This window comes from Ursus arctos, unplaced genomic scaffold (genome assembly GCF_023065955.2).
Source record: "Ursus arctos isolate Adak ecotype North America unplaced genomic scaffold, UrsArc2.0 scaffold_14, whole genome shotgun sequence".
Taxonomy (NCBI): Eukaryota; Metazoa; Chordata; class Mammalia; order Carnivora; family Ursidae; genus Ursus; species Ursus arctos.
In genome coordinates, this window is record NW_026622808.1 from 63,813,726 (window position 1) to 63,828,739 (window position 15,014).

Below are 15,014 nucleotides of genomic sequence, written 5' to 3' on the forward strand. Positions count from 1 at the left end.
GCCTCGTCACGCCTCTCAGCTTGGCTGGCCCGGGGCCCTCCTCCAGCCTCGACCCTCGCGCACTGCCCCCAGCCGGGCCTCCGGGCCGCCCACTTCCGGCGCGGAAGTTGAGCGCCACGGCGAGGCGCGCTTCGGTGGCGTCAGCGTGGCGTCTTGCCGGGCGGGAAAGTCGAAAACGAGGGGCGGCGACGGCTTCTCGGCGGGTGAGTGGAGCAGCGGTCGTCGTCTCTCGAAGCCCCGCGCCACTGTGGCCTGGTCGCTGGGCCCCGGCCGAGCTCGGCCTTTCCCTCTGGGGCTCCGCGCCCCGAACCGCGGCCTCCTCATCTGTCCTGTCGTGGGATAATCCCCCCAGGTACCTCCCTGCGTCGTTAAAATGACAAAATGAGAAGGGCTTTTACCCCCAACTCCTTTCCGAACGACCTGGTCCAGACAGTCGGCCCAACCCACCAGTCTTTCAGGCTTCTTTGGAAAGGAGCCTTGTTATGGGCTTGTGCCCTGAAGTCAGACGACCTTAATTTAATTTTTGTCTGTATAATGGCTGATAATGGTTATAAGTATTTAACCAGGCAGTGGATTAAAAAAAAACAAAAAACCTTGGCATTGTGCGTGGTACATAGTAAATGTTAACTATTGTTGGAAGCCTTCATTATAAGCAAGAATAAGTATAGTTGGTAGGTAGTGCAGATTCTGCAGTCAGACTGCCTGACTTAGAAACTCAACTCCGCCACTGAATGAGAATAATAAGGGTACCTACTTTAAAAAGGCTTGTGAGAAATGAAGTGTTAATTATAAAGCACTTAAAATCGTTCTGGTTTTTAGTTATTTACCTGCCTGCCAACCTTTCTCATTTAGGGAATATACTCAGAAATTTTATGCCAGGTACTGTGCTGGGCTCTAGGGATCCTGAGATAAGTGAGACTGGGTTCCTGTTCTCAAGGAGCCCCACAGTCTAGTGTGATGTGGTAGGGGATCCTAGGATCCTAGATACACTCTATGGAACAGGGAGGCTGGAGTAGCAAGCTCCTTTGGGGATAGGAGGAACATTTTTCAAGGAAGATGAAATTTGACTGTGTCTTTAAGGATGAATAGTAGTTTCCAGGCAGATTAGAGCATTTCAGGTGAAAACACCTTATGCAAAAGCACTGAGACCAGGAATGTTTCGGTTTACAAGATACACTAGGAGGCCCTTAGTATGGTTCAGGCCATTCCCTACCTGTACAGTTTCATTTCTAACTCTACAGTCTCCTTACTGGTTCAGTGTTTAGTTTTTCTCTGCCCAGACTACTCTTCTCATACATCTCCTGTGGGCTAACTCCAGTTTGAGCCTTCGGGTCCCTGCTTTAAAATCATTTTCTCACAGAGATTATCCCCGAGAAATTGTCCCTGCTTTTCTTCATCTCCCCTACCCCCAACTAGACTAAATTTCCTTGTAAGCCCTCATAGCACCCTGTGATTCTCTCTTATAGCACTTACATAACTGTAGTTAAGTAACTACCTCAAGACTACTCATTACTGTACTGTAAACTCCCTGAGGGCAGTGAGAATGTCTGGTTCATAGTTGTAACCCCAGCACCCAGTGCAGTCTCTAACATACAATATTGGATTAATGAGTTAAAGGAGCGGTAGGTTGGGGCTAGATGATGAAGGATCTGGAATGTTCGAGAACTGGATTTCATCCTTCAGCAAGAGGAAAGTGGTCTGGCTAAAGAGGCAACTAGGTAAACAAGATCAGAAAGGAAGGGAGTATTGATCAGATATAGGAGTTGAAATTCTTTTAGTGCCTGGAGTTAGATAACATTAGTGTAAAAAGTAGAACCACTTTGGTTTTGGATAGGGTAGTTTTCTTTGAGCTATAGCTTTAACTTCTCAAAATTTATCTGGCTTCTAGAGGGTAACTTCTATTCTCTGATTTTGCTCTAGAAAGTAGTTTAATTGCAGAAGACTTCCAGTCAAAATGGTTTCCAAAAGAAGGCTGTCAAAATCAGAGGATAAAGAGAGCCTGATAGAAGATGCCTCTAGTAAGTATCTAGTCATTTGTTGTTTTATTTCCGGTAGCAAATATATGAGGCACTTAAAGAGAGATAAAGTTCCTCCTTTCAAGTCCTGGGAGTCATCAGGGCTTAATGGTTAGAGCACAGAATCTAGTATCAGGAGGTTTGGGATTGAGTTTCCGTTTCTAATTCCATGTATGACTTTGGGCATGCCCACAGTCTTAAAGCCTCAGTCTCCACATCCGTAAGAGGAATCAGTATTATAGAGCTTATCCACGTACATCATCTAGGTGCTGAGACAGAAGGTACAACATAGTGTCTATCCTTTTAAAAAGACTTACAGTCCTCTTTCCTCTCTTAAAAAGAATTATAGTATGGGGGCACCTGACTGGCTCAGGCACCGGAGCTTGTGACTCTTGATTTCAGGGTTGTGAGTTTGAGCCCCACGTTGTGTGTAGAGGTTGCTTAAAAATAAAAATCTTTAAAAAATTATAGTACAGATAAAACTATGATAGTGATGTATAAAGGAAAGGCATTATATCAAAGCAAGCACGCCAAGGACGAAGAAACAGTGTAGACTGTCCGTGTGAGAATGTGGTTGACAGAGGCCCTTACTTAGTTCTGATGAAAAGAGGTTGATAGTTTTTTTCCATTTATTATACTCATCTACTCTGTTAAGGGAGTTCTAACTTGTTACATCATTAAGGGAGAAGAGGAAATAATCCTACTTAATTTCAAGTACCTGTTTGTTTTTGTTTATGTTTTTTTACTTCTCTTGCGTTGAAAGCCTTGGGATAAAACCAATCTAGGCTTTGTACTTAAAGGCTTGATGTAAGAGAACCTGCCTGATTCTTTTTACCCCTGCATCAAGATCATTGGTTCTCACATTTTGGTGTGCATCAAGATTATTACCTGGAAAATTTTTTAAAAATTCAGATTCTCAGACCCAATCCCCAAGATTTTAATTGAGTAACTATGGGATATGATTTAAGGATGTGCTTTTATTTAATTTTTTTAAAAGATTTTATTTATTTGAGAGAGAGAGAGAAAGAACACAAGAGGGGGGTGGGGAGGAGCAGAGAGAAAGAAGCAGACTCCCCACAGAGCAGGGAGCCAGAGGGAGAAGCAGGCTCCGTGCTGAGCAAGGACCCTGATGTGGGGTTTGATTCTAGGACCCTGAGATCATGACCTGAGCCGAAGACTGATGCTTAACTGACTGAACCACTCAGGCGCCCCTAAGAATGTGCTTTTAATAAGCTTCTCAGTGATTCGAGTGCCTTGGTTTGCTTGAGGAACCCTGACTCATTTAGAATTTTGGGTGGAAAACATTTCCATGGTTATTTTTGTTAGAAGTGGCACGTTTTGAATTCTTCAAATGAAAATGAAATAGGCCAAAATAATTCTATTTGTTGATTTGTTTGTAAGCCACTATTGCTGACTGTTGTTAGAGATAAAATTTTACTACAACGTCAATTCCAGTACAATTCTTCAAAAACCCATCAATTGTCCTCTTAAGGTTATTCTAGGGTTCACATTTTTAATCTTTACTATTTGTCACATTTTTGAAAATTTTGTCTGTTTTCAGAAGCCAGGAAGCAACCACTTTCCAAGAAGACAAAGAAATCTCATGTTCACAATGAAGTGGAAGAAAACGACAGTGTTTTTGTAAAGCTTCTTAAAACATCAGGAGTTATTCTTAAAACAGGAGAGAGTCAGAATCAACTAAGTAATATTTTAATTTAAATCTTTTCTCTGGGTTCAGTACGGGGCTCAGAACTGAATCATGGATTCCAAAATAGAGAGGCAGTGAAGATTAAAAATGGGAGCACCAGCCATCTTGAGACAAGGATGACAATGATATTGCTTTTTAGAGAAAATTTTGTAGTCTTTGGTTCTGGTTAATTCATGTTAAGTAAAGTAATTCTAATTTTTAATTAATTATTTATTTTTTAAAGTAATTCTATATATATATATTTTTTTTTTAAAGAAAAAAATGTCTTATACCAGTAGTAATTTGTGTTTTCTTGTGGAAAAATAATACTCAAGAGAATAATTGGATCTGTGTCAGAGTAATTTCAGAAGAAAATTTATAAAGCCATTTAAAGTCCTACTTTTAGGGCATAGATTACTCCATTCCATATCTTTTTTAGAATACTTAGTAGCTATCCTCTGTCAAAGCTAAATCTGTTTTACCATGGGTTTAGAAAATTTGGCTCTGAAATTAGGTTAAAAATATCCTTATTGGTTTCATAAGACAGGAAACTTCTTTAGGAAAGTAAAACTATGGTGGGAGATATTAAAGACTCTGGTGACCAACTATTTTTTCTTCTTAGCTGTGGATCAAGTTGTTTTCCAAAAGAAGCTCTTTCAGACTCTGAGGAAACATCCTTCTTATCCCAACGTATGTGTTTCCTTCTGGTACTTTTGCTTTTGCCAGCCCTACTCTGGAATTGGGAATATTAAGACGCTGGCATAAAGTTGAATGGACTAGAATGATTTTTAGCTGACCTATAGCAAATGTTAAACTGAAAATCTTACTCTTTGTTTTTTCAATATCATTAAGATAATAGAAGAATTCGTTAGTGGCCTGGAGTCTTACATTGAGGACCAAGACAGTTTCAGGAACTGCCTTTTGTCATGTGAACGTCTACAGGATGAGGAAGCCAGGTGTGGAGTGGAGGCTTGGAGTCTTGCTGACATTTAATCTGTTATACTAACTGGAATGGGGGGTGGGGATGGGGGGGAGAAAGGAATTTTTTTGAATTTCACTTTTTATTCATAACTGTTTTTTCCTCAGTTTTAACCTAACCTTTAAGTTATTAATTTATGTTTACGATACTAAGAACCAGAATATTTTCTAGAGTGTGTCGTATCTGTGTTGATAGAATTTTAACTCTCTACTTCTCCCTGTTTAAGAATCATCTTCTCGGGGCACCTGGATGACTCAGTCGGTTGAGCGTCCGACTCCTGTTTTTGGCTCAGGCCGTGATCTCAGAGTTGTGAGATTGAGCCCTATGTCAGGTTCTGTGCTCAGCTCAGGGTCTGCTTCAGATTCTCTCTCCCTCCCCCTCTGCTTCTTCCCCTGCTTGTGCTCGCTCTTTCTGTCGCCCCCCCGAAATAAATCAATAAATCAGTAAATAAAATCTAAAGAGCCAGGAGTGCCTGAGTGGCTCAGTCAGTTAAGTGTCTGACTTCAGCTCAGGTCATGATCCCAGGGTTCTGGGATTGAGCCCTGCATTAGGCTCCCTGCTCAGTGGGGAGCCTGCTTCTCCCTCTTCCGCTCCCACTCCCCCTGTTTGTGTACACCCTCTCTCTCTCCCTCTCTCTCTCCATCAAATAAATAAATAAATAAATAAAATCTTTTAAAAAAGAGCCATCTTCTCATATTCTGTGTTTCTGATATAACAGGATAGTTTCTCTTTAAATATTGTATATTTGGGGCACCTGGGTGGCTCAGTAGATTAAGCGTCTACCTTCAACTCAGGTCGTGTTCCTGGGGTCCTGGGATCAAGTCCTGCATCAGGCTCCTTGCTCAGCGCAGAGCCTGCTTCTCCCTCTGTCTGCCGCTCCCTCTGCTTGTGGACTCGCACGCTCACTCTCTCTCTCTCTGACAAATAAATAAAAAGTTTTAAAAATCTTTAAAAAAATTAAAAAATTGTATATTTAACCGATTTTATGAAGAAAAGATGATAAAAACATTAAAACAAGGAAAACAAAATAGAAAACAAATCTTTTTCTTTCTTTCTTTTTTACAGCATTGGCACATCTTATTCTAAGAGCCTCATTAAATTGCTTCTGGGAATTGACATATTACAGGTGAGACTGTGCCACTTTTTCTGCGAACATTTGATGGACATGATTTGTGGTGTATGCCCAAGTATAAATGCCTGGAGCACAGGGTCAAGTAGAGTTAACAGGGAGTTTGGATTTGCAATAGTCTACCATAGCCCCATTGCTGACAAACATCTGGTAGGGCAATATCTGCGGCTTTGGACTGAGCTAGTTAGCCCAGTACATTTCTTTGTCTCATTTGTTCCCTCAGCCTGATACCTGATTTGTAAAGCTAACTCTCTTGTGCTCTGAGTACCTTATATATCTCTGTTTATTCACATCTGTGTCATCTCCCATTTTAAATTTTTACTTGCTGATTAACTTGATTTTGCCCTTTTCCTCCTCCTCTTCTCTTTTAATATATTGAATAGACAATGCTTTGACATGTTTTAAATGTTTCAAATTATAAAAACATACAATGGAAAGTCTTGTCTTACCTTGTCCTCCATTTTTTCTCTTTTCTTCTCTCCCACTGTTAATCTTCCCATACTCCTATCCCTTCCTTTTCTTTGGAAATCTTCAATATAATTTAGTTAGCTTACATTTAAGAGCCCTCTTCATCCTTTGGAGAGAAATCTTCTCTTCTTGTAAACTAGTTGATAATCTTAAGTCTGCATTTCATGTTTTAACAGTTGTCATACTTAATAGTATTTTTGATGATCTGATTATTTTAACGATGCCCTCATAATCATTTTGTAATTTTTTAGAAGACGCATCATTGACAAGTCTGTGTTCCAACAGCTTATGTTCAAAATATAGGCAGCATTCAAGCGGCCATTCTTAAAATAAGAGGATTTCAATTATAGCAGGGTTTTCCTCCAAGAGCTTTTGTTGGAGCAAATTGTGGTTAATTATATATTTCTGTTATGTATTTAAGGACCATCTCCTAACTCCTTATGTCTTCTTTTTTAGCCTGCCATTATCAAAACCTTATTTGAAAAGTTACCAGAATTTCTTTTTGAAAAGTAAGTGGAATTATTCTGGAATGCTTAAATTACCTTTGTGTACTCAAGTTTCTCTCTGAAAAGATTACTCTGAAACATCATTGGTTTCTCAGAAAGTCATATTGATCATGACACCAGATTCTTAAAAATTTTGCTGGGGTCTTTTTTTTTTAAATTTCATCTATTCATATAACTGCATGTTCCTAGGATATACAATAAACTGGCAATAGTGGTTGTCTCCAACGAGGGTAGCCAATTGCCTGGAATCAGATGTTCTATGAATACTGTTCTTTACCTTTTCAATTTTATAGTGTATGTGTATTAAATTTTGTTTAATTTGCTTTAAAAAATAAGTCAGAAAAAAGTGAACAACAGTAGGAAAGTAGAAAAAGGTCATGAATAGACAGTTCACAAAGAAATACAGGAGCATCAAACATTTTTTTCTAATTGCTCAGTTTCATTATCATTCATCAGATTTAAAACAATACATACATTTTTTCCACTTTCAAAGGATTTCCCTTATTGAGTGTAATGAACAGGCATGCTTATACATTGCTGATAAATATAATCAATTGATTCAAGTCATTCTGAAGGGCAGTAGGTTGTGTATGTATGTGTCATGTATAAAAACCTTTGATTTTGTATACTCTTTAATGATCAACCACATCTTCTAATTTATCTTAAGGTCATAACCAAATGAAAACAGTAATGAATAAGATTACTGTTTAACAAAAAATTGTAAACAACTGAGATGTTCAGCTCTAGGGGATTGGTTAAGTAAATGAGGTACATCCCTGTAATAGAATATTATGTGGACATTAAAAATTATACAGAAGACTATTTAATGCCTTGCATTAACTGGGAAAAAAAGGTCAGGTTACAAATCAGTATTTACAGTTTAGCTCAGTATTTTATTTAAAAAAAAATGCAGGGTCCCTTGGGTGGCTCAGTCAGTTAAGCATCGGACTCTTTTTTTTTTTTTTTTTAAGGTTTTATTTATTTATTCAACAGAGATAGAGGCAGCCAGCGAGAGAGGGAACACAAGCAGGGGGAGTGGGAGAGGAAGCAGGCTTATAGCGGAGGAGCCTGATGTGGGGCTCGATCCCATAACGCCGGGATCACGCCCTGAGCTGAAGGCAGACGCTTAACCGCTGTGCCACCCAGGCGCCCCAAGCATCGGACTCTTGGTTTCAACTTGGGCCATGATCTCAGGGTCATGAGTTTGAGCCCTGCATCGGGCTCCATGCTTAGCTTGGAGTCTGCTTGGGATTTTCTCTCTCCTTCTTCCTTTGGTCCTCCCTCCCATTCCCCCTTCCCCCTGCGCATGCATTCTCTCTCTGTCTCTTTCTTTCTCTCTAAAATAAAATCTTTTAAAAAAATAGATACACCATACTATAGATACAAATACATATGCATACTAGTAATAGACATCTCTGGATGACAGGATTATAAATCATTTTTACTTTCTCTTTTTTAATATGTGTTTTTTCTAAGTTTTGTGTATAGTAATAATACACTTAAAGGTAGAACTTTAAAAATTTGTCCTTTGCCTGAATGGCTCACATAGATGCTTTATGTCTTTTTCAGTAGTTAAATTTGACTGTGCCAAACAAAGACTGAGAATGCTGTCAAGAAAAAAACTGGAGGTAGTCCAAAACTTCAGACATAGGAGGTTGGGAGGAAGGCAGATGCTGTCATTTTGGGGAAATAATAACAACTAAGCCAGCAATTCTTTTTTTTTTTTTTTAAAGATTTATTTATTTATTAGAGCACACGAGTGTCACATGTGAGCACGCACATGAGTGGGGGGAGGGGCAGAGGAAGAGAGAATCTTCAAGCCTACTCCTCACTGAGCATGGAGCCCCTTGTGGGGCTTGATCTCACAACCCATGAGATCATGACAGGAGCTGAAACCAAGAGTCGAATGCTCAAATGACTGAGCCACCCAGGTGCCCCCAGCATCTCTTTATCTGTAAATGGTTTTCAGTACTTTCACAAACATAGTCTAATTTGCCCTTCTGTGTTTCCAAAGTAGTATATCTTGCTTTTTTCAATAGTTATCACTTTTCTACCTTTTAAAATTTTTCTTGTTCAGTTTGTTCATTTATTGCCTTTATTTTTCTGTTTACATTGTTATTAAGAAATACTGTCCAGACCTTCCTTAACCTTTCTAAACCCTCCCCAGATGCAGCCACTGTTAACAGCTTAATGTGTGTTCTTCCATCTTAACATACAGGTGTCATACTTTTCTCGTATCATCTGTGTGTCTAACACAGCTTGCAATATGTAAACGTTCAGTAAGTGTTAATTGAATGTCTGAAATGATTTGTGCAGTATTAATGCTTGCTGTTGTGTAAATCAGTAAGGCTAAGTTTCTGTCTTCTTATCCTAACATTTCAGTGTGAACAGTGATGGACTTAACATGCCTAGACTCATCATCAGTCAGCTGAAATGGCTTGACAGAATTGTGGATGGCAAGGTAGGCTTTGGGACTTGTTCTGTCTCTTGGTTTAGAGAGTCTGTTTTCCACACTTAACCAAACTTTTGGAATTTGCAGGGTTTTTTTTCCTTTTCTTTTCTAAACTGAAAATTTATGTTTTTCTATCTGTTAGCTTTTTTCATCTTTCATAATTTGAGAATCATGGGTATTTCACCCTTTAAATTTCTCCAAAAAAAGTTTTTCTAATTATGATGACTACATATCTAGTAAATAAATATTTGGAAAGAAGTAGCTTTCAAAGTGCACAGATGACTACGTTTTATTTCTCAGAAGCAGTGAGATCCCAGACCAACCTACCATGCTGCACATGTTTAATTTGATTACATACGAGGAAAGTTTTAGGAAGTTTTTACAGTTATGTGATTTGTTATTAAGCACCTTGATAAAATTGAGTCTGTTTTGAGCCTAGTGTGTAAGGGCTCTTTCTTTTCAGAGTTCTTTAAATCATTCTATAAATTTTTGTCAGGTATTTCAAGGCTAAATCTTTATTTGAAAGAACATGAGTTTTGGAATCTCATGTGGACTGGAATTTTGTATTATTGTGTATTTATTGTATTGTATTCTACTTATTGTATATCTTTGGGCAATATATATCCTCACATTTTAAAAATGGAAATTGTCAGGGCACCTAGCTGACTCAATCGGCGGAGCATGCAACTCTTGATCTCTCGGTTGAGTTTAAGCCCCATGTTGGCTGTGGAGTCTACTTAAAGAAAAAAAAAAGGAATTGTCACACAGACTCCATAGAGTTGTGAAGATAAAATGAAATAAAGTAGGGGCCCCTGGGTGGCTTGGTCAGTTAAGCAGCTGCCTTCTGCTCAGGTCATGATCCCAGCGTCTTGGGATACAGCCCCATGTCAGGCTCCCTGTTCAGCGGGGAGTCTGCTTTTCTGTCCACCTGCTCACGTGCTCTTTCTCTCCCTTACCTCCCTCTCAAATAAATAAAATCTTAAATGCAGTAAAGTATATAACAGACCCACTAGCATACCATCCACCGTACTTGTTTTCTGTGTACCATCCCATGTGTGAAAATTTCTGGGTCATTTACCTCGGAATTCAGGCTTTGAGTTTGAATGTATATATAGGTGCCATATTGTACATAAAATAATTCCAACTCTGCATTTCATGTGGAGGAAGTCTTTCTCTGTTCTGGGTCACGTGCAACAATTCTAACAGTCTCCTCCACCGCAGGATCTCACCACCAAGCTCATGCAGCTGATCAGTATTGCTCCACTGTACCTGCAGCATGACTTCGTCACCAGCCTGCCTGAGATCCTAGGGGATTCTCAGCATGCTGATGTGGGGAAAGAACTCAGGTGGGTAAGCTCCCACTGTGGGAGCCTTAACACTGCAGAATGAAAACAGTAATAGGTCTACGGCCATACCACCCTGAAATGTACTTGATCTCATCTGAAAACAGGGGTGCCTGGGTGGCGCAGTCGTTGGACATCTGCCTTCGGCTCAGGGCGTGATCCTGGCGTTCTGGGATCAAGCCCCACATCAGGCTCCTCTGCTGGGAACCTGCTTCTTCCTCTCCCACTCCCCCTGCTTGTGTTCCCTCTCTCGCTGGCTGTCTCTCTCTGTCAAATAAATAAAATCTTTAAAAAAAAAAATGAAAACAGTAGTAGTAGCATATTCCTATTTATGTAAAAGAGGATGGTATCTACCTTCCATGAGTAGGTGTGGGATTTGACTTGTTTTTGTAATAATGAGTATGTATTTGGATAGACCCATCCAATTTTTTATAAACAATATAGTGGTGGTGAATATGAAGTCTGGGTTAGGATTAGGCATACAAATTTGGTCTGTGGAGACCTAAACATGATCCATCTGTTTCATTAGCATTTCTTCCACCCAGGGAGTCCTCAGTTGTGACTGCAAATCCAAATCATTTGTGGAGCTTATCAAACATCTGCATTCTTTGGTCTCTAAATGATTCATTATGATGTACATCACATCAGATCCATTGCTAAGAGCATTGCTTACTATTGTTTACATGAAAAATAGCAATTGGTAGGGCAGTAATTTAAAAAGGGAGAACAATATCCCTGCATAGTAGGATTTCTGTTTTAATGCAATTTCCTACTTATCCTCAAAATAGTTTTTAAAAATTCAGTTTGTAATACTTCCTTTTCTTTAGTTGTTTGCAAAGCTACCTCCGAAAATGTCCAATGATTTCTTGCCTTTGTGCTTTTGGGTAGGATGCTCCCTCTGGAGCACTGTACCATCTACTTTGCCTGCTTAATTCCAGCTTGTTCTTTTGCATAGCCTTTTCTTAGAATCCATCACTGTTCTCTATTCTGTGTTCCTATAATGCCCTGCATGTACATCTGTCATACGTCTCATACTTCACTGTAATTGTTGTAGGTTTTCTTTTTCCTTTTCTCATAAAGGATATGTGCCCAAATCAGTAGTGGTTACCTCTGGGTAATGGAGATCGTGAGGAAAGGGCTTCTCGTTTCTACTCTGTTTGTTGTTTGAATTTTCTATAATGAACTTTTTTTTTTTTTTTTAAGATTTTATTTATTTGAGAGAGAGCAAGCACAAGTGGAGGGAGGGGGAGAGGGAGAGGGAGAAGCAGACTCCTTGCTGAGCAGGGAGCCTGATGCAGGACTTGATCCCAGGACCCTGAGATCATGACCTGAGCCAAAGTCAGACGCTTAACCAACTGAGCCACCCAGGCACCCCAAGCATGTATTTTTAAAAATCAAAACAATTTTTAGGGGCATCTGGGTGGCTCAGTCCGTTGAGTGTCTTACCTTCAGCTCAAGTCATGATCCCAGAGTCCTGGGATTGAGCCGCATGTTGGCTCCCTGCTCAGCGGGGATTCTGCTTCTCCCTCTCCCTCTCCCTTCACCCCTCCCCCTGCTTGTGCTCTTTCTCTCTCACTCTATTTCTCTCAAGTAAATAGATAAAATCTTTAAAAAAAATTTTTTTTAATGAAATATACTATTAAGTTCAGTGGGAACTGAGATGTCTTCTCTTCCCATATTCTGAGTGATTTTTCCGAGTAATTATCTGCCCAACCCTGTTAAAAGTTACACAGCTTTTCTCTTTTTCCACCATTCGCAGTGATCTTTTAACGGAGAATACTCCACTCACTGTCCCTATCCTGGATGTCCTTTCCAGCCTCCGACTTGACCCGAAGTTCCTGTCTCAGGTAGGAAGGACTCTGCTCTCCAGAAGCAGAGCCAGCTTTCTTACCTCCCAGAACCAATGTCAGTCAGTCATTGCTTTGTAGCAGCTACATAAGAAAGTTTAATTTTGAGACGATACAGGGGTGCCTGGGTGGCTCAGTTGGTTAAGTGTCTGCCTTTGGCTCAGGTCATGATCCCAAAGTCCCGGGATCAAGCTGCACATTGGACTCCCTGATGAGCAGGGAGTCTGCTTCTCCCTCTCCCTCTGCCGCTCCCCTCCACTCTTGTTCTCTCTCTCTCTCTCAAATAAATAAATAGAATCTTTTTTAAAATTTTTTGAAATGATATTGAATAACATTTCATCTCTTTTTCTCTTTGATGAACTTCATATGCCCTAGTACGATGGATTTGCTGCTCTGTTTCAAAGCAGTAAGTTTTAGTGGAAATCTCTATCTTGCATAATATTTACACACTGCTCCTCATAGGAATTACAATTTTGTATGTCTTCATCCAGTGGAAAATTCAGGCTCCAAACTGTAAGATAATAACACTTTTACATTTATCATCTATCTGTTTTTGAAGAAACTGTGGCATTAACAATTGAAAGCTTGTAATTTGGAATAAAATTGAAAATAAAAGGAGGTGTTTTTCTTTCTAAATTACAAGTGAGAAAACTGAGTGAGAGAAGTAGGTTTTCTGTTTTACCTAACAGGTCAGTACTAGATTGAGGTATTAACATAAAAATATTTAAGATTTTCCTTCTTTTTATGTTTAGGTCCGCCAGCTGGTGATGGGTAAGCTGTTATCTGTCAAACTGGACGATTTACCTGTGATAATCAAGTTCATTCTTCATTCCGTAACAGCTGCAGATGCACTTGAGGTACCCTATTATTTCCCAACAAACACCAATCACGTGCTAGATCCTTGGGAGTAGAGAGTAGTAGAGAGTATAGCAGTGGTGCCCTTGTGAAAGTCAGTAATGGAAAAGAAACATACGTAGAGGAAGATACATCAAGATACATTATTTAAGCTAATAACTTCTAATTGCTCTTCTCTATTCCCAAACCATTTGATAATGCTGATTAACCCAGATAGTATTCAGGGGATAGAATGGAATTAACCAGATTTATTGTTGCATATAAGCCACTACACAGTTACATTTACTGTTTCAGTGTAATACTTCAAGGAATTCTGGGATTTTGAAGGGCATGACATACTATCCTTGCATTAATTATTTTCATCTACTCACCTTTTCAGAATGCCTTGCTTAGGGGCACCCTGTAGCTCAGTCAGTAGAGCATGCGACTCTTGATCTTGGAGTTGTGAATTTGAGCCCCATGAAGGGTATAGAGATTACTTAAAAATAAAATCTTAAGGAAAAAAAAAGCCTTGTCTGACATTTAGTGATTCTTCTTATTCAGTCTTTCAGGGGATTGTTACGGTTCTGTTGGAAGAACGAACTGTGCCTATCCATTATGAATGAGCAGAACACATAGCTTAATATTTATTTTCCACAGGTAATTTCTGAGCTGCGGGAGAAGTTGGATCTGCAACATTGTATTTTGCCATCACGGTTGCAGGCTTCCCAAAGCAAGTTGAAAAATAAAGGACGACAAAGGTATAATGTCATTGAGAGTTACCACCCTTTTTCTCATATAGGCAAGGCAAGTTTTCTGACATGTATTCTGAAGCCAGGACAGTAGATCTTAATACTTGCAACTACAAATAATAATATTGTTTGCATGTACCACTATACAGTCCTTCAAATCATATGTATGTGGTACATGTAGTGTGTGTGTATGTGTATACGTGGGCGGATGGGGTGTATTCTCCTGGCTATTCAGATCAGTCCTAGATAAACTACAGTACAAGTTTATTAGCTATTTTACACATGAAGTTGTGCCTTGGAACAGGCACTTGGCTTGTAAACAGGGACCAGATTTTATAGGTTCCTCTCTGGTAAGTGGAGGAATGATTTTTTTTCCCCTCTGCTCCTTGTAGTTCTTCAGGAAATCAAGAAAACAGCGGTCAGGACTGTGTTATTCTCCTCTTTGATGTAATAAAGTCAGCTGTTAGATATGAGAAAATCATTTCAGAAGCCTGGATTAAGGTGAGTGAGATCTTTATGACTTGGAACATTAAGGAGGAAGTAGGTGGCAATCAGGGATGGATATGTAAGTAAAGGTAGGTGGAAATAAAAGTGTTAAAGTCAGTCAGGCAGAAATGATAGATGAAGTTCCCAGATGGGCAGATTGCTTCTCAGGAGAATGGGGCCTGCTGAATAAGGTGAAACGTGTTCCACTTATGTGTTATAATATTTCGTGACCCTTGTTTTTCCAGGCAATTGAAAGCACTGCCTCAGAGTCTGAACACAAGGTAAAATACTTATGTACTATGAATTTTATGTACTGCAGACTTAAAATTAATTATATGGCTAGTTTTCCTTTTTTTCTCTCACTCTCTCCAGTCATCCCTTCTGTGCTTTCTGTAGCTTCTCTAACAAACATTAGCTGTGTGGGGAAGATAATCTGAGGAGATGACTTGCTACATGGTCTTTCCTACTCATCTTGGCAATAAAATAAACCTAAGCTCCCCCCATAAGGGGAAATAC

At 39.5% G+C, this 15,014-nt stretch overlaps 1 protein-coding gene across 3 annotated transcripts in view; it reads left to right on the top strand.

Moving 5' to 3' along the window:
* The first annotated feature begins 87 nt into the window (after positions 1-87).
* FANCD2 (FA complementation group D2) overlaps positions 88-15,014 on the top strand; it is a 58,090-nt gene continuing 43,163 nt past the window's right edge. For 2 of the 3 annotated variants that reach the window (XM_057311931.1, XM_026501351.4), the window contains exons 1-14: positions 88-352; positions 1,921-2,018; positions 3,577-3,717; positions 4,325-4,392; positions 4,555-4,658; positions 5,747-5,807; positions 6,735-6,787; positions 9,167-9,245; positions 10,458-10,582; positions 12,339-12,426; positions 13,179-13,283; positions 13,921-14,021; positions 14,405-14,513; positions 14,744-14,779. In XM_057311931.1, coding sequence (XP_057167914.1) covers positions 1,955-2,018; positions 3,577-3,717; positions 4,325-4,392; positions 4,555-4,658; positions 5,747-5,807; positions 6,735-6,787; positions 9,167-9,245; positions 10,458-10,582; positions 12,339-12,426; positions 13,179-13,283; positions 13,921-14,021; positions 14,405-14,513; positions 14,744-14,779 — 1,134 coding nt within the window. In that variant the 5' untranslated portion in view covers positions 88-352; positions 1,921-1,954. The remainder of the gene's footprint in view (positions 353-1,920; positions 2,019-3,576; positions 3,718-4,324; positions 4,393-4,554; positions 4,659-5,746; positions 5,808-6,734; positions 6,788-9,166; positions 9,246-10,457; positions 10,583-12,338; positions 12,427-13,178; positions 13,284-13,920; positions 14,022-14,404; positions 14,514-14,743; positions 14,780-15,014) is intronic. The other variant, XM_057311932.1, reaches the window with a different exon arrangement.